Below are 17,749 nucleotides of genomic sequence, written 5' to 3'. Positions count from 1 at the left end.
TCCTCTTTGCATTCTATGTGTATCTGAAGGATGGAGAAATAAAAGCAATTAAAAATAAACAGAGCCCCTATTTTCTGTGTCTCCCTAAGGCTGGGAGGGGGTGAGGGATAGTCATGCATCCCAGCGCCCCTTTGCTCCAACTTCTGCTGCTGGCCCATTTCTTTCTGTGCTGGGGCCTCTTCTGTTTTCTTGTGCCCCTTGCTCTGGGGGCTGCCAACTAGTGAACCTCGGATACCACACACACACATTCCCTTTACATTTTTTTACACATATTGACACGCAGATGCACCCAACCACACCTATTTACAGGCTAACACTGCACATAAATAAATATATACATTGTCACACACAGTCACAAACGTCCATATTCATATGTTCACAAATAAACAGACAGGCATTCACACATCCCAAACCCTGCCCAGAACACATAGTATTCACATTCACTCACACAAGTAAACCCACGTTCATACTCACAGACATATTTATACATACCAGGGTACACTCACACATCGGCTCATAAAACACACAGATTCACATTTGCCCCCAAGTAAACACGTCCTTGAGTCCACATGCCCAGTCGCACACATTCACAAAACAAAACAAAAAACAAGCCCCCCACAGTTCCACAAACTCTTCCTCATTCAGGCCTTCACACGAGGCTGTGGCTTGGCGCCGCCGAGGCACCAATATAGAGCTGAAATCTCAAGTGCTAGGCCTCAAGCGAAGAAGGAGCGGAAGGAAAGGGAAGGTGACCACCCAAATCCACTCCCCCTTCTCGCGCCGGCGGGCGGGCGGCGTTGGGCAGAGGCCAGACCGGCGAGCAAAAACCTCCCGGCCGCCCAATCAGGCCTCCAACGTCAAGATGCTCCTGGCTTTCCGCTCGGTCGGCAAACATTTTCCACAAGAGCTATTCGGTTATTTTATTGAAATTTATTTTACTTTCATTTATTTTAATTTATCTTATTCTAACTTGACCCAGCGACCCAAGTAGAACTTGAAATTGGGGGAAGAAAATGAGCGCCGATAGCGAGAAGCTGAGCGGTGCGAACTACCCGGCTGCTGTGGCCGCATCCCTGCTGCTCTGAGCCCAGCCGCCCGCCTTCCGCGGGCTGCCTCTGAGCCTTTCTGCCCGCTGTCCGCGCTGCCGGCAACCTGGAATCTTCTCCGGAGTACAGAGAAAGAGAAAAAAGAAAAACATTTGTGTGGGGGGGAGGTTATTTCCTTTCCTGCATTTGGGCGCTGGTAGCTCAATTCAAAATTCGGGCATATTTCAGGGGACCTGGGAAACCTGGGGTGAATCTGGGTTGTTGTTTGTCTCCAAAACACCCCCTTGATTGAGGGATAAATACCCAGAGGACGGTGCCTACGTAGCTAGACCTGCGGAGTTGATTTTTAGTATCTATTCGATTATAAACCCTGAATTATTAAAATTTAAAGATCGGGCATCGGAACAGAGAAGGGGAAGAGGGTTGGAAGGAAGCGTGTTTTAGGAAAATCTGTTTAATCTGAATTTGTAAGTAAAAGGCTCCTAAACCTTCAGTTCCCTCATTAATGACCGCAGACCCCCCCGCCCCCCCCAGCAGAGCACAGGGAGTTGTCCCTAGGAACCTGGGCGTGTGGGCATTTGGGTGGGAGAGTCAAGGGTCCGGCTTTACCCTCCTCCAATTTCTGGGGTGCAGAGGCAAGCATCCAGTGGCTAGAGTGTCTGCCTTGGCCCCCATTAGCCTCTTTGGGGCAAAAAGTAGGCCCTAGGAGATCTAGGGCCCCACACCGGCAGTGCTACAAGCTTCACAGGTGGGGTTCCCGCCATCTATAGTGCTGGGAGGGAGGGGGGCATTCAGAGGTGGGAAAGGGGGCACTGAAGCTTTCATTTTGCCCTGATGCAAGTGGCAACTCTGGACACTAGCTGCTGCTCCTAACTCACCCCCAGATTGCCTTAGAATGGTCCCTGTGTGGAGGTTTTTGGGGTGAATTTTTACTAGAAGAGGGGACAGAACTCCTGTGAGAATAGGGAGTTTCCAAAAAGAACCCCCCTCCCAGCTGGATGCTTGTGCCTCCTCCGCCTGATTCCCCACACCCCAAATCGCACCCTTTCTCAGATTGGGGTTTCCCCAAAAATCGAGAAGGAGAAGAAAAGAAGATGGCGACTGAGAAAAGCGTTGCTGGTGGAGCAGCCATGAAGAAATGCAATAAATTCCTTGTTGTTTTATGAAAATTTACAACTTTGTGATAGAAGTTTATGAGTGGTTGAATCCAGCGATTGGCCAGCGCCGGTCATGTGGCCGGGCGATCGTGAACATGAACTTTTTATCATTTCCCTGGTGGTTATAATGCAGCATTCTTTTGGACACCACACCTAGGTCGGAGCACTGTCGTCCTTCAGGGCTCCAGCCTCTTGATATTTTTATACTTCAGTATCAGCTCGATAAAGCAAAAGAGAGAGAGAAAAGCGAGGGGGAGAGGAAAGAAGAGAGAGAGAGAGAGAGAGAGAGAGAGAGGGTGGGGGGAAGGAGGGGTGGGAATTACACAAAAGAGAAAACCAAAAATAATTTTAATTTCTAAGTTAATTTGCTTGTTGATCTGGGATTTTAGTCATCATGGAGGGTAAATGGACAATCTGCCCAGGACTGCAGCCTGATACCATTTTTCAAAGCCAGAACTTACTCCATTTTCTATGCAAATATCAGAAAAGCGAACACCCTCTCTTTCCAAGTCAGAGAAGGGGAAGCAACGGCTCTCAGGTTGGGACAATATTATCTGGAAGATGAAGAAGAAACCGAACGCTCTCTCTCCCTCTCTCTCTTTTTTTTTTCTTTCCTTTCTCTCCACCCCCTTCAATCGGAGGAAAGAAATCCCAAGGTCTGCAAAGGTAAGAGAAATTCTACAATTTCTTCTTATTCTTTTGCATCGATTTTTACAGGGGGTGGGGGCTTGGGTTTGTCTCTCTCTTCCCCCCGGCCAAGACGGGGTTGAACCCCACCTCTGGGCGCTGCAGGGAGAAGCTTCTCAGGACATTCGGTGGCCGAGAGAGGGGTGGATGCTCCCTGGAGGGGGAGCAGGGCAGGGAGACGGGAGGAGGAACAGAAAGGGGCCATGGAGGCGAGCTCTAAGTCGCCTTTTTAAGCTGGGAGGAGAGGTTTAAGCGAGGGGGCTGCAAAAGAGAGGATGGGGATGTCTGGGCTTCGGGACGCCGGCAGAAGCCGGTTGCGACGGCCTCTGTGGGTTTGCGCCCCCTCCCCCTCCACCATCCTTCCCTTGTTCCGGCCTCCCCCAATTGCCCCCGCGCAGTTCTCTTGCCCGGTGCGGGTATCGGGTATCGGTGGTTTCCCGGCAGCACTGGCACAAGGGCGGTGGCGCTGAGGGACGTCCTGGTCTCTGGAGGGCCTGGAATCTCCGCAGAGGCCAGCAAGGGCGAGGAGGCGTCTAGAGAGACACAGAGAGAACAATTCACAGAGAAATACTCATTATCTCCCTTCGGAGATATTTCTGAAATTAAAGGGCTGTGGGTGGAGGTACCCAAATCGAGGGAGACCTCCCAGGAAGCATGCCTGAAAATGCCCAGGTCGTTCGCCACTCCCGCAGGAGAGAGCCTCGCTCTGCAGGGAGACAATTTTGTGGTTTTTAACGCGGTAGGTTACAGCGTGTTGATTTCTGTGCAATATCGATTCTATTACTTGTGTTTTATTGGTATGGATTTCGGTGGAGGAGGAAATTGCCGTGTGTGTCTTGATGTGGAAACATTTCAAACTTTCCTAGATCCAAATGTGGTGATTGTGAAGAAGCTGTTTAACACGTTGTTTTAGGCATGTAAACAAAAGAGAAAAACAAAAAAAAGAGAAGAATAAAATTAAAAGAAAATCCCATTAGGGGACCTGATGGTGCCCGGACCAGAAAGCTGCCTGGCACTGAGCTCAGACAGCTAATCCTGTACCTCTGGCGCCTGATTTCATTCCCCAGCCAGACCTCCGGGGGCGGGGGTAGCGGGGAGAAGAACCGTAGGCCGGGAGGCCGAGATTCCTAAAGTAGCTGGTGGGGTTGAAAAAGGCACAAGTCGCTGGGTGAAGACTTAAAAATAGAGAGGGCTTCTGGGGAAGCTGCCAGACGACAGATAAGGGACTTAGGGCGCGGAGGGCAGGAGAGACTGTGATTTAGTTTGGTTTGCAGGAATAGGTGATAGCTTTCCTCTTTTTAAAGAGCAGATGCAGAGCATTCAGCCTCGGGCCTCCGGTTGCCCAGGGATTTGGGGGTCTGGGTGTGTGTAGGGGGATATTGACCCTCTCAATCCTGAGCTGAGAAGAGAGAAGCAGCCACTTGTGGCGCTGGAGGGGGGCCCCTGGAGGCACAGGTAGATGCCCTCGAAGCAGGCCCGGCATGGGTGCCTGAAGGGACTCCTCGGCTGCGTAGCGAGAGAAGTTCTCGGCCAGCACCCACGGCACTAAGAGCCTATTCTCAAAGGAAAAATTCCCCAAACCCACCCAGACTAAAGGTCTTTTTCTCCTGTAGTCTTGGCGGGGTATAAATCATCCCTCAGACAGTTTACTCTGACCCAAATTATGCGGTTTGCTGCCATCTACCGTCCGTTTGGAGACATGCGGCTTCGGCGCCGAATGCCCCGCGACACTGCCTGAACCGTGCCCGACGACTGGAGCCCCCGCCGCTCTGGTTCGGCGGGCTTCTGGGGACGTCGGCCCAGATTGACGCTTTCCGCTGGATCTCGGTTCCCGCCTGCCCGCGTGTGAATTGGAGACCAAGCGTCGCCTCCCCCTTGTCAGCCTCATCCCAGCTCCGAACCTGGCGGCTGGCTGAGGGAAGCGGCTTTTTCTAGGGCATATTTAAAAAGGACTAATACTTCATCCCGCCCGCGGGCAGGGGCCCTGAATCAAAGGATTGGGGGATCAGAGTCGAGAGCCCTCTCCCCGCTATCCCCCTCCAAGCTCAAGAGGGGATCACCAGGGCCGCTAGGGAGATCCGAGGCCAAGGCTGTTCAAGGTTTATTTGGTTTTCTTTTCGGCTAAGGGAGGGGTCCCGCAGGGGAGGCGCTGGCCCGGGCAGTTCCACTCGGTTGTCAAAAGACAAACCGAGTCTGTTTTCTCCGGGTTGGGTGGTGGGTCTTGCCAGTTTCTTGGCCATTTGAGTCTGTGGTGAAGGAATTGAGACGAGTTTTCTGGAAACTGTTGGTGTCTTGCAAGTGAGTGTGCGTCCCCTTCCCTATTCCCGATCATTTCAAGCGAAATCGACACAAATATGCTTTGGGAAAAAACGGGGAGTGGGAGTGGGGATCAATCAGTAAGGAACCCTAACCCTTGTAATTTCCGTTCCTGCCGAACCCCTCATACCCACTTGAGCCGACTGCTTTCCCAGAAGCGGGTGGCGAGGGCGGGGGTACGCGCCGCTGCCGCCGAGTTTGAATATTGGCCCCTGTTTCACGGGTTACTGATTAGCTCGGGCTTTCAAGCCGCAGGAGGAAGCTCTGGCCGCTCCTTTCAAGGTGCTGTGGCCCCAGTTCCTGGGCGGGGGCTCCAGGAAATTGCTTGCGGTGCCAGGCAGGCCGAGGTGTTACTAGGGTCTGGCCCGGAGCTGCCGAGGTCGAGGGGCCCAGCGGTACTGGGGGCAAACGCGGGGGCTGCGGCCCGGAGTCTTTGGCGCCTCTCGAGTCTGGGCCGCAGGAGCAGCCCTTTCAGCTCTTCAGCAGAGAGTGACTTTCTGGCGGCTAGAAGGCCCGGCCCAGTGCTGGAGGCCCCGATGGAGCGCTCTCCGAAGGTCTTGGGCCCCTCGGAGGATTTTTTCTTGTGGACAATCCGAAGGACAGATGGGGAGGGTAAGGCGGCTGGTATAGAGGATTGAAACCCTGAAGGGCTCTTAGGGTGCCCAAGGACCTGGGGAGAGGGAGCTGAGCTGCCACTGCTCCCCCCTCCATCAGAGAAGATGCCGTTCATTTGCATAATGGAAATGTCTTTGTACTGTGCTTTGGACTGGCCAATTTTAAGGCAATGTTCTCTCTGGACAACTCTCGAAGAGTGGGAGAGGCCACACTGCTCCCTCTGGGAACATTTGTGTTCCCCAAAACCAGAGAATCACAGAGTCTAGGGGAAGAACTGGGTTGAGATGTTTGAATTCACCCCACCCCAATCACAGTTGGGAGTGGGGTGGGGGAAGGTGCCCACAGTCCTAAGAGCTGGGGGTGGGGGGAGCTTTGCAGCTGAGAGGAAGTGGGAAGCCTGGACAATGTCTCAATCCCCTCCCCTCCACACACCTACTGGCAAATATCCTCCCTGAGATTACCGGTGCAGGAGAATTTTACTCCAGAGCTGAGCACAACTTAGACTTTTCCCTGGGAGCTGGAATGTGTGTACGTCCACAGGACCACAGGGTCATAGCTCAGAAAATTACAATTATACATCCTGCCTGTGGGATTTCTATGCAATCCTTCTGTTGTGTACTCAAGACTTAGTACACGTTTATATCCGCCTCTCCATACACACACTTTCTCGTTGAGCAGGGGGAGACACCCCAGACCTGCCGATGGCTGTGCCCACTGTGTATTTACATATTCCCCCTTGGAGACAGACAGACGGCAGTGGACGGAACCACAGACAGATTCATAGAGATCTGGCTCCAGAAGCCAGGCGGCCTCTGGCCCAGCCCTGCCTGCCTGCTCTTTCTCCCAAACAAACGGATCAGACGAATAAACGCTCATAAATACCTCTGGGCTTAGATAAGAGCGATGAGGCGCTATTTCCTTTCATGCCGGACTCCAGGCGCCCAGGCTCTGCCTTTGCGGCTCCATCTCACGACGGGCAACCTGCAGAGGTGAGGTTAATTTGGGGCTGTGACTCTAAGGATAAGGCGATTATTCTTGTGTTTCTATCACAGGGGAAGACTTCCTCCCTCACCAAATCTTATGTTATCCAGGCTTCATGGAAAAGCCCACACCATCCAGTCCTAGTATGAGGACATTGTGGCCAGAGAGGAGGCACAGAGGGCTGAGGCCGAAGGCCCCGCCTCAGGAGCAAGGAGGAGGGAGGTACACGAGGCACTCCCCCCACCTTGCTCCTCCAGCCCAAATGCTCCCCATTCCTCTCCAGGAGTGGGCCTGACCACAGCTGGATTAGAGCACTTATGACTCTCCATCATTAGGAGGCTTGAGTTTATTTTCTTAAATCTTGACAAAACCCCCCAAAGAGTTGGGCTAGGAAGTGGTGGATGGGACAACTGGGAATAGCCACTTAGCCATGAAGTTGCAGCCCAGAAGTTGTCCTGAGTTCAGGGAGCCTTGGAGGCCACTTTGCAAGCAACCAAGTTCCCACCCTTGGTCACCAACTTCAGCCCTCTACCTCTTTTCCTAATGCCTTGTGTGCCATCTTCAGTGGGCAGAACTGTCCCATAAAAAGGAGTCCAAAGAACAACAGAGAAGGGTCAGCCCGGCCCCTTCATCATCAGGTTTTGTCTCCCACCCTGGCCCTTTCCTGGCCCCAGGTCCAAAGGTTGTCACCCTTTATGCCTAGCCTCCACGTGCACATTAGAATGTTGAAAATACACCATGGCTGAGTCTTCCAGCCTGCCTCCAATGCTCATTTTCCTTAGATGAGAGAGAGAGAGAGAGAGAGAGAGAGAGAGAGAGAGAGTCAGAGATGTACACACTCTCTCACACCAAAGCTTGTAGGTAGCAAGCGGGTGATACAGACATGAGACGTGGTAGGGATTGTAGAGATGCTGAGAGACAAACAGAAGGGTAGTGAGCATCTGGAGAGGGGATACGGAATGATAGTTGTAAGCTGCCTGCTGCAACCCCAGGAGGACCCAATCCCCCTCTCTCCTTATAAAACTAAACAAAAACCAAGTCTTGAGAAAGAATTAATTTTAAAGAGAACTGCCAGCTTCTGGAGAGACCTGGAAAAGGAGCAAGGGCTCCTCTCTTCCCAGTGGTCTCTGATTGTCTCCAATATCAGGAGGGTTTGAGGACCCAGACCTGGAGGAGGGAACAATTTCTTCCCTGAACCCAGACTTACTGAAACAGCTTTGATTCCTAAGAATCTATAGCCCAGTATATTCTAATGTCTTTTGGGGTAGGAGGTGGGGTGGAGGGAGGGTTGCAGGCAGGATAGGGATCAGACAACCTAGGTTGGAGGATGCCTTTCACCCCTCCTCTCCCTATCCCCCTCTTCCCCGTGCCCCTTCCTGTGCCAAGAGTAAGCAGTACATACTAGAACCAGGCAAGATGTCTTGGGCAGCGGCAGCGGTAGCCTTCCCAGAAGCTCCTAGCCTAGCTGCACAACCAGAGGGAGACGCTTAGCCTCAGACCCTGCTCCCATTTCCCAGTCTTCTGGGTCCTCTGGGCAGCAGGCTCTGGCCTGTCTCTCAGACCATAAGAGTTGCAGAGAAGCAGGAATAACAAACCCAGGCTTGGAGGAGATGCAGTAGAGCTGAGAAACAGGAAAAACGTTTTTCAAAACCTGGGAAGAGAGGGTTTCTTCTTTGCTTCTCGCTTTCTGAAAACAATGCTGATCAGTGGAGAACTCTTCTCCCCTTCTACCAGTACAAACCCCGAGAAAACAGCCTCCTCCTTTAGCTCTCTTCTAAGGAGATTGAGATTCAAGATTCAGAGACATCTACCCACCTTCCCTGGAGGGAATAACCCCTGCCTTGCCTAACCCCAAGCAAAGCAGGGGTTAACGTCTCTGAAAACACAATTAACTTTTTCCTCTTCTGCGTGGGGAGGGGAGGGATATATTTATTTGATCACTGGGGGATGGGGTGGTATCAATCCAAGTGCTCCCTCCTCCCTCAAAGGCACAGACGCCTCTTTCGCAGACCCTACGTAGGTGGAACAGGACGGGTTGTGCTGTTGGGGAGAGAGAGAGAGAAAGCAGAAGGAGAAGAAGGAGGGGGAAAAAAAAGGTTGATAGGTTTGTGCGCGGGTCCCTAGCGCGGGCTGCGCTCCTCCTGGGTGCTATTTGACAATTCCTGCCTCTGCCATTGGTCAGTGTTGGATCAGATGGTTGTATTTCCTTCTGGCCCTCACTGGCACCTCGCCATCCCCCCTCAGCTAAAACCCAATCTCAGATATACTACTAATAGGCGCGGCGCTCGGACTATAAAACACAACAAATCATAAACCCGGCGGAGCAGCAGCGGCCGCGCGCGCCTCCCCTCCCAATGAGTTCCTATTTCGTGAACTCCACCTTCCCCGTCACTCTGGCCAGCGGGCAGGAGTCTTTCCTGGGCCAGCTCCCGCTCTACTCGTCGGGCTATGCGGACCCGCTGAGACACTACCCCACGCCCTACGGGCCCGGGCCCGGCCAGGACAAGGGCTTTGCAGCTTCCTCCTATTACCCGCCGGCCGGCAGCGGCTACGGCCGGGCGGCGCCCTGCGACTACGGGCCGGCGCCGGCCTTCTACCGCGAGAAGGAGTCGGCCTGCGCGCTTTCGGGTGCCGACGAGCCGCCCCCGTTCCACCCGGAGCCGCGGAAGTCCGACTGCGCGCAGGACAAGAGCGTGTTCGGCGAGGCGGAGGAGCAGAAGTGCTCCACCCCAGTCTACCCCTGGATGCAGCGGATGAATTCATGCAACAGTGAGTGAGACTTGCTGCGGCCGCCGCGACCCCCACGGGCCCCCCTCCCGGAGCCAGAGCTAGAGAGCACCCCCTTCTCCTCCAGAGAGAGCGTCTCGGGTCGGAGCTTAGGGAAGATTGGGCGCCTGCACCGGTCTCCCGCGCTGCCCTCCCGCCCTCAGGAGTTGCAAAGTTTGCAAAGTCCCAGATGCACTCCGAGTCAGGGGGAATGAGTGTGTTCTCCCGGAGCGCCAGGCCGCAGCCGGGATTCTGGGTCAGGGAGGCGGGCAGGGGCCGCAGTCACTGGCTGGGCTCTCCCTGTCGCCCCCAGCTCTGGTCCGATCCCCCCACCCCAAGACTGTTCATTAAAAACGGAGTGCGTCATGGGAAGAGGGGCGGCGTGACGCTGGCGAGGGAGGGTTGAGTCTGTCCCGGACTGGTTTTCCCTGGGGGTCGGGGGCTGGGGAAAGATGAGGCACCAGGAAAGGGGTGGTAGTCAGAGGAGGGAGGGAGAATAAGGAGAAGAAAGAGAGGGAGCAGGCGGAGGGGAACAGAAGGAGAAGCTGGCGCTGGGATCTCAGGTTGGATTATTTGTCGGCCTTAAGTCCCAAATGGATGTCCATTAAAGGGACACGAAAGTGAGGAGCCCTTAATGCCAACTACGGATCGATCTACGTCATTACGGATTAAGGGCCGGAATCTATCACAGGATGGTGGGGGAGCCAGATGGATGGAAAGAAAAGATGCGGCTAGGAAGAGACATACCTGGCCAGTGCTTTCCCAGCCCCTCCCCCTAGGCTCAGGTGGGATTTAAAACTGCTCCTCCCATCCCCCCACCAAGAATCTAGACAGAAGGCGTAAGCCTAGGAGACCTGGAGGGAATCTGGAGGGGGCGCTGGAGGAGTGAGGAAGGAAGGGGGGCAGGGAAACAGGGAGAGTGGAGGGCATCCCGGGACAGGCTAGAGTCCCCGTTCGAGGGTCGAGTGGGGGAGGGGGGCTCTGGCCCTGGTGACCCCAGGCCTCAGCATCTCCTCTCTGCGTAACAGGTTCCTCCTTTGGGCCCAGTGGCCGGCGAGGCCGCCAGACCTACACGCGCTACCAGACGCTGGAGCTGGAGAAGGAGTTTCACTACAATCGCTACCTGACGCGGCGGCGGCGCATCGAGATAGCGCACGCCCTGTGCCTGACGGAAAGGCAGATCAAGATCTGGTTCCAGAACCGGCGCATGAAGTGGAAAAAGGAGAGCAAACTGCTCAGCGCGTCTCAGCTCAGTGCCGAGGAGGAAGAAGAAAAACCAGCCGAATGAAGGCGCTGGAAGGGGGCGGGGGGACGCGAAGGGAGAGGCCTTCGGGGAGCCGAGGGCATCGGAGAGCCCCGAGAAGGCTCTGCGGGCGGGGGAGCCTGGGGACCTGCTCTCCAGCGCGCGACAGGCGGGGCCACTGCTTTCCTGGATGCCCCCGCCCGCAAAGCTCTCGCTGGGCGCTGGGAGGCCGCGCTGCCTGAGCCCAGCCAGCACCCCAGCGCCCCCTCCATCCCCGTGGAACCTCCTTAGCCCAAAGAGGCTCCCCCGTGAGAACTGAGGACCGGACTCACTTGATGTTTCCTGGAAGCAGAGCAAAACGCTCTTGTCCGTGTCGCGTCTCATTTCGTCCATGTCCCCCGTGCACGGTTCAATGGTAGATTCGCAGTCCCCTCAGCGGGGGCATCGAAGACTCCCTGACCCCAGACCTCTCTCCCAGCCCCTCCCCAAAGCCACTGGAAGGAGCACATACTACCTAGAAGTAAGAAGAGGAGCCCCAGAAGAAAACAAAGTTCTATTTTATTAATTTTCTATGTGTTGTGTTTGTAGTCTTGTTTTAGCTCTGGACGTGAAATACTTCGGTAATAATATTAATATTATTAATAATGATAATAATAATAATAAAGACGTAAAACCTCGCTGCTGGGTCACCTCTGCTCCTCCCCTGCCACTCCCCTACCCCCACCGCCACCCCTGCGTCCCCGTGCCGGAAACTCCGCAGCAAAGGCAGGAGCCCTGGTCGGCCCCAGAGGGCTCGGAAGTTACAGTTGCGATAAAGGCTGCAGCGGTTCGGCCCAAGCTCCAGCGCTTCACCTCGCCGGTGTTGAGGCTCACAACGGCCTCTCCTGGTGCGGAATTGGGGGACGGAGAAGGGCCGTTTCCCTCTTAGTCTCTAGCATTTCCTCGTTTGTCCGTGGCACGAGGGACGCCACCAAGGCCCTCCAGCCGGGAGCTCTTGCAGAGACTGAGCCAGGCGGGTCTCAGTGCCTCAGCAGCGCTGTTCTCTCCACAGGATCGCCAAGGCCCGTGGTCTTTGGCCTGCCCACATGGCCTGGTCTCCGCCGGCCTTGGCCCTCGGCTCCTGGCCTAAATTGGGGCCACCGGATATCTATCTCTTTGCCCTCAGCTGAAGACTCCCGGCACCCCTTCCTGCCTCAAGTAGTAGCTCAGCGACAAGTAGGGGAATGTGAAGCCGCCGGCAGGCGCTGGGCGAAGGGCAAGACTTTCCCCCTGCTCTTTGGAGACCTGAGGGCAGGAGGCCAGGTGATGGGGCAGTTCGGTCTCATCCCATCAACAAAAACCGACCCATTCTCTCCCCACCCCCACCCCCACCCTCACCCTCACCCTCACCCTCACCCAGGCGGCAAGCTGCGGAGACTGTTTTCCTTTCTTCCTCCTCCCTCTCTCTCCCTCTTTTATTTTTAAAGAAAATAGCCGCCTGGCAGAAGGGGCCCAGCTGTGGCGGTCTTTGGCCGCCCAGCGCGCTCAGCAAGGGGCCGCGGGTCCTCGGAACCCTTTTCCGGGGAAGGAGTGGGCCGCTGGGCAAATTCTGAAACTACCCAGACGCCAGCAAGGGGTCTCAAGTGGGGCATCCCAAGGCAGTAGCGGGCATCTGGTGAGAAGGCGAAAGGATTCTGCCTTGGTCCCAAACTCTCAGGACCATGTTTACACCCAAACCCCAGCCCCGACACGGTCGTCTCCACCGTTTTTCTCGCAACTAGGCCACTTAGCCCCAGCCGGCCTCTTCCTTTGGGGTCTCTGTCTTGCTCTGCCCTTCTTCCATCCTGGGCTAAGGATGAGGAAGAGGTCAGAAAGAGGATTTCAAACTTCCAAGGGAACAAGGAGAAGCGAAGGCTTCTCCTTCGAACCCTCAGCTTAGCCTCACCGGCTCAGCTTGGATGCTGTGGACGGGCCACTGCATCCCGGTCAGGAAGCAGGCCAGGCTGAGCTCACAGGGGAAACCCTTTGCAATCATTGTTTTTCACACACATCTTCCAACCTCTCCCCCATTTCCGTCCCCAACTCGGAGACTTGCAAAGCCCGAGTAAGGGAAGAGCAACTCAATCTTGGGTCATCTTATCCAGAGTTGTTATAATAATAATAATAAAAACGACGAACAGACGAACTCCACTCCCGAGAAAGTGGGTAAAGGCTCGACCGGGTTTCTCCTCTAAAAGATTCAACCCTGTGGGTGAGTCTAGGCCGGGTTTCTTTCGAGCCCCGCGGTTGCACGGAGCCGGCAGGGAGGCAGCTGTCGCCGCCATGGCTGTCTGCGGCCCGCGCTCCCGCCGTTCGCCGGGAGGTGGCGCGCTCTGCTCAGAGGCCGCCGCCAACCTTCTCCCTGTTTCTCCCCCTTCTTTTTCCCCCTCTCTCGGAGGCTCGCATTGAATCGGCCCTAACGATTCTCGGATCGTCATTATTTGTAACCATAGAGCATGAATTACCTCTTGAGGTCATCAGCGAGAATTTACGACTGGTCAACAAAAGCACGTGATTCCCTAACGCCCCCCCATCCCCCTTCCACCCCCCCCATATTTGGCCGCATACATAGCAAAACGAAGTACAGTGCATCGCTATAATTCATTAATACATCATAAATCGTGAAGCACAGGGTTATAACGACCACGATCCACAAATCAAGCCCTCCAAAATCACCCAAATGAGCTCGTACTTTGTAAACTCCTTCTCGGGGCGTTATCCAAATGGCCCGGACTATCAGTTGCTAAATTATGGCAGTGGCAGCTCTCTGAGCGGCTCTTACAGGGATCCCGCTGCCATGCACACCGGCTCTTACGGCTACAATTACAATGGGATGGACCTCAGCGTCAACCGCTCCTCGGCCTCCTCCAGCCACTTTGGGGCGGTGGGCGAGAGCTCGCGCGCCTTCCCTGCGCCCTCCCAGGAGCCCCGCTTCAGGCAAGCGGCGTCGAGCTGCTCCCTGTCCTCGCCCGAGTCCCTGCCCTGCACCAACGGCGACAGCCACGGCGCCAAGCCCTCTGCTTCGTCCCCCTCCGACCAGGCGACCCCGGCCAGCTCCAGCGCCAATTTCACCGAAATAGACGAGGCCAGCGTGTCCTCGGAGCCCGAGGAAGCGGCGAGCCAGCTAAGCAGCCCAAGCCTAGCTCGGGCGCAGCCAGAGCCCATGGCCACCTCCACAGCCGCGCCCGAGGGGCAGACTCCGCAGATATTCCCCTGGATGAGGAAGCTTCACATCAGCCATGGTAATTCTCGCTCTCGCTCCCCTTTTTGTCTTCTCGGCTTTCCTTCTCCGCGTTTGGGGGGGGGGTGGCGGCGAGGAGAACTTGGCTTTTCCTCAAATATAGATTTCTTTCCTCCAGAGGGGAAGAAGTCTCTAAGAGGGTCCTCACAGCTCAGCTCGGGGGGACAGAGCCAAAGAAGGTCTTTAGCTGGGGGTTTGGGGAGGAGTATTTTTAATAATTTGTTCCCAGATTCGCCTTAGGTTTTATTTGCCCAGCTTGAACTAGCTTTAGGATGAAGGATGAGGTTTATGTAACGTGGGGAAGGATCCTGCTTTGCCCCCGAAATTTTGAGACTGTTTCTAGCAGAGGAGGGGCGAGCAGTAAAACGAGCCTTCCAGGGCAAAAGTGCAACCGTTCTCCTCCCTCCCGGGGTGAGCGACCGCCTGAGCCCAGCGAAGGGTGAGGCACAGGGAGGGAGCAAGAGACAAAGCCGGGCGCACTCGCTGCCAGCAGAAGTGGGGGCTGCAGGAGAAAGGGGTGCAGAAAGCGAGCTCGGATGCGGGCATCTGGAGTGGGGAGAATTGGAGCTGCGGTGAGCTGGGTGCCAGGGACGCCTGGGTCCTGCTCCACGCCCCCCTCCCACCCAGGGCCCCCTCCCTTAACCGGAATAACGTTGCCTCGCTGCTCTGTCTGCTCCAGATATGACCGGGCCGGACGGGAAAAGGGCCCGGACCGCTTATACCCGCTACCAGACCCTAGAGCTGGAGAAGGAGTTCCACTTCAACCGCTACCTGACGCGGCGGCGGCGCATCGAGATCGCCCACGCGCTCTGCCTGTCCGAGCGCCAGATCAAGATCTGGTTCCAGAACCGGCGCATGAAGTGGAAGAAAGACAACAAACTGAAAAGTATGAGCCTGGCTACAGCCGGCAGCGCCTTCCAGCCCTGAGCCCGCCGGGAGGAGCCCCGGGCGGCCCAAGAGCCCGTGCTGCTCCCAACCCTGGCCCCTCCAAGCCTCCCCGCGCTGCCGCTGCCCGCTGGGGACCGGTTCCCACGAGCCTGCCTCGCCCGGGCCTTGTGCTACGATTTTTCGTTTGGTCTTAAGTCTTCCTGTGGCTCCCTCTCTCTTGGACTGGTTAATCTTGTTATTATTGTAATAATAATGATAATTATTATTTTCCCACCATGCTCCCCACTCCCCTCTGCTCACCCCAAATCCGCCAGTGTTTCTGAACGTTCGTGTCTGTGGTTGCACTCCTTCCCCCAGGACAAAAAGAAACTCGCATGTTTAATGTGAACTTTCCCCTCCCCATCTGTGTTCTTCTAACTTATTTATAAAAGGATGATCGCTGTATTTTGAGTTTCAGCTAGAAACTTCTCTAAAAGGGGCAGCAGTTGAGGTCGGATAGTGCCGCAGCACCGGGCCCAGCTGAGCTGGCCTCGGAGACCGGAGTCCATGACTGTGTCTCATTCCACCTTCCTCTTCCTCCTCCCTCCCCACTCCCAGGCCCAAGTCTCCCAAGACTTGGTCCTGGGGTGGGAGGGGGCCGGGGAGGACCAAAGGGTGATGTTGAGAAGAGGGCCGGTAAATACTGAGATTTAAGTTCCTGCCGCCTGGGTAGGCCCCACAAGGCCTGGTCCTGGAGCATCCGGAAACAAAAATAACCCTCAGTGTAAAATGTCGTGTGTATTTCTCTGTGAATTCATGGGTCTGGCATAGAGGGCCCAGAGCTTGTAAGTATGGGGATAGTCTGGGTCAGACCTATCCTCTCCTCCCTACCCATTTCACTTCCAAGACCATTTGTAGTGAGCGAGTGGATGCTGTGCTACATGTGAAATCTGTCTTTGCCGGGCGGGCCTGTCTCAGTGATTCGCTTTTGGTATTTGTTTGTAGCTTTCCTTGAAGTCAAATAAATGTTTCCCCTCCTCCACTGCCCTTCCACTTGTCTTTTCTCTGGGGCCTGCCTCTCCCATCACCGGGCACACCCTAGACCATTCTTGATAGATCTGGGGTGTAGGGAAGGGAAAGCAGGACGCTCACCAGCAGCCCCTCTCAACCACCTATGTCTCTGCTTGGTCAGCGGTACTTGGGCCAGGGGACAGGCTTTCATGCCTGGGGGACTGAGAGACCCAGGAACCCCACATGAGCCTGGGGCAAGGGGCAAGGGGCAAGGCTGGGGCGAAAAGCAAGCCTTTGCTGAGCTGGACTCCACCCTGGCCTTCCACCAGCTGGCCAAAAAGTCTCTGGAAACCTCTTAGCGGAAAGTAATCTGGGCCTAAGTCCTGAGCAGGAGGCTCCTGGCCTTTTGGCGGTGAAACAGGCCTGCCCAGCGCCACTGTCCCCTGGTCCAAATCCCAATTCAGCTCTGCCACCCACTAAGGCCAAAAAAAACAAAAAAAAATCAGCTCAATTTCAAAGGTTTCCTCTCACCCTCAGTCTTCTCTACACTTATCAAGGGCTTCCTCTCTCCAGGGGCCCAACTGACCTGCCCTCTTGAGTAGGAGCTGGGGTCCCTCCTGGAAGACCCTTGGTTCCCCCATCAACTGGACTGGCTCAGGGCCAGGGGCCAGTCCTCCTCCATCCAAGTCAGCCTCCACCCTGAGCACAAGTCAAGTCTGGACACTTACCCGGTCAATCCCTTCCAGCTTGGCCCAACTTCTTACAGGACTTGTGGGGGGAGGGGAGCTGGTGAGGAGGCAGCTGAGGGTCTTGGTGGCTCTACTGGGCCTTCCTTCCCCCTTCCCCCTTGACTTTGTCCCCCTTTGCCCATAGCAAACTATCCCAAAAGTCGCTATGACATTTAGATGTCAAATGGATAGGGGTTTTATCTTGAAGTTAGATCGTAAAAATCGCGGAGAAGTCAGACAGATACCCCTCACTGGCTCGAGAAAGTCACGTGAGGTCCATAAAGTTAGTTTTATGGTTTTGGGGAGTTGACACCGCGCGGTATATTTCACATTCTCCAGAATGTTAAGTGACACTTTAACTGCTCGCAGTGGTGGGGAAGGGGGCAGAGGTAGGTGAGCGCTCTCCCAGCCCAGAAGGCGGTGGTGAGGCAGCAGCCCAGGCCCAGCTCTCCCACAGTAAGTCGCTTCCAGTTTTTGCTTTTCCCCTCGCAATTGTGGGGCTTGGAACTGGGGGAAGGAAACCTTGCCTCCGGCAGGACTGTGGGATGATAAGTAGGGGAAATTTAGCCTGATTTTGCACCAAGTTCTGACCAGCTGGGTGTCTGAAGAGGGGCACTCAGTTCCGTTCAATAAGGCCTTTGCAGTCCGGGGTGCCTGGTTTTATTTGCCGGAGTGTCTGAGTCTTTGTGGGAAAAAAGCTTGCGTGGGTTCCTTCAGTGCCCTTGGAAATTTAGGGGGCAAGAAGGAGGGGTGTTTACTGCTGAAGGGAGGGCCCCGTATGTGTGTGTGGGGGGCCACTTCACTACTGGGTATCTTCAGACAGACATCTCCCCACCCCCAGGAAAGGAACTTTATGACATTCATTTGTCAGGGGTGTGTGGGAGCGAGCCGCCGGGCACTTTTATCTGCATACATCTGAGCTGAGAAAAAGTCCGGGGAAAGGCTAACGCAGCTGCTGTGGGCTGCCTTGCACTGGGACACTCTCTGGCTTTTAGATCTTTGAACCCCGTGAAAGGGGGTACCCCTGCTTCTCTATGGTCTCATTGGGGCTATCAGGGATGGGGAGCATGGCA

The 17,749-nt window shown here is 55.2% G+C and overlaps 2 protein-coding genes across 2 annotated transcripts; both read left to right on the top strand.

Annotated features, from left to right (window-relative positions):
• Positions 1 to 9,124: 9,124 nt before the first annotated feature.
• HOXB6 (homeobox B6) lies at positions 9,125 to 10,856 on the top strand. Its single transcript, XM_030839730.3, has 2 exons — positions 9,125 to 9,571; positions 10,597 to 10,856. The coding sequence occupies exons 1-2, from the start codon at positions 9,157 to 9,159 to the stop codon at positions 10,854 to 10,856; spliced, it is 675 nt and encodes a 224-aa protein (XP_030695590.1). The 5' UTR covers positions 9,125 to 9,156.
• A 2,653-nt stretch (positions 10,857 to 13,509) lies between these two features.
• On the top strand, positions 13,510 to 15,431 carry HOXB5 (homeobox B5). Its single transcript, XM_030839729.3, has 2 exons — positions 13,510 to 14,071; positions 14,750 to 15,431. Exons 1-2 carry the CDS (start codon positions 13,510 to 13,512, stop codon positions 14,995 to 14,997), a joined length of 810 nt encoding a protein of 269 aa, XP_030695589.1. The 3' UTR covers positions 14,998 to 15,431.
• Positions 15,432 to 17,749: the final 2,318 nt, after the last annotated feature.

This window comes from Globicephala melas, chromosome 20 (genome assembly GCF_963455315.2).
Source record: "Globicephala melas chromosome 20, mGloMel1.2, whole genome shotgun sequence".
In the NCBI taxonomy this organism is placed as follows: Eukaryota; Metazoa; Chordata; class Mammalia; order Artiodactyla; family Delphinidae; genus Globicephala; species Globicephala melas.
Note: the sequence above shows the minus strand (reverse complement) of the source record. Positions and strands in the feature narration are given on the sequence as shown.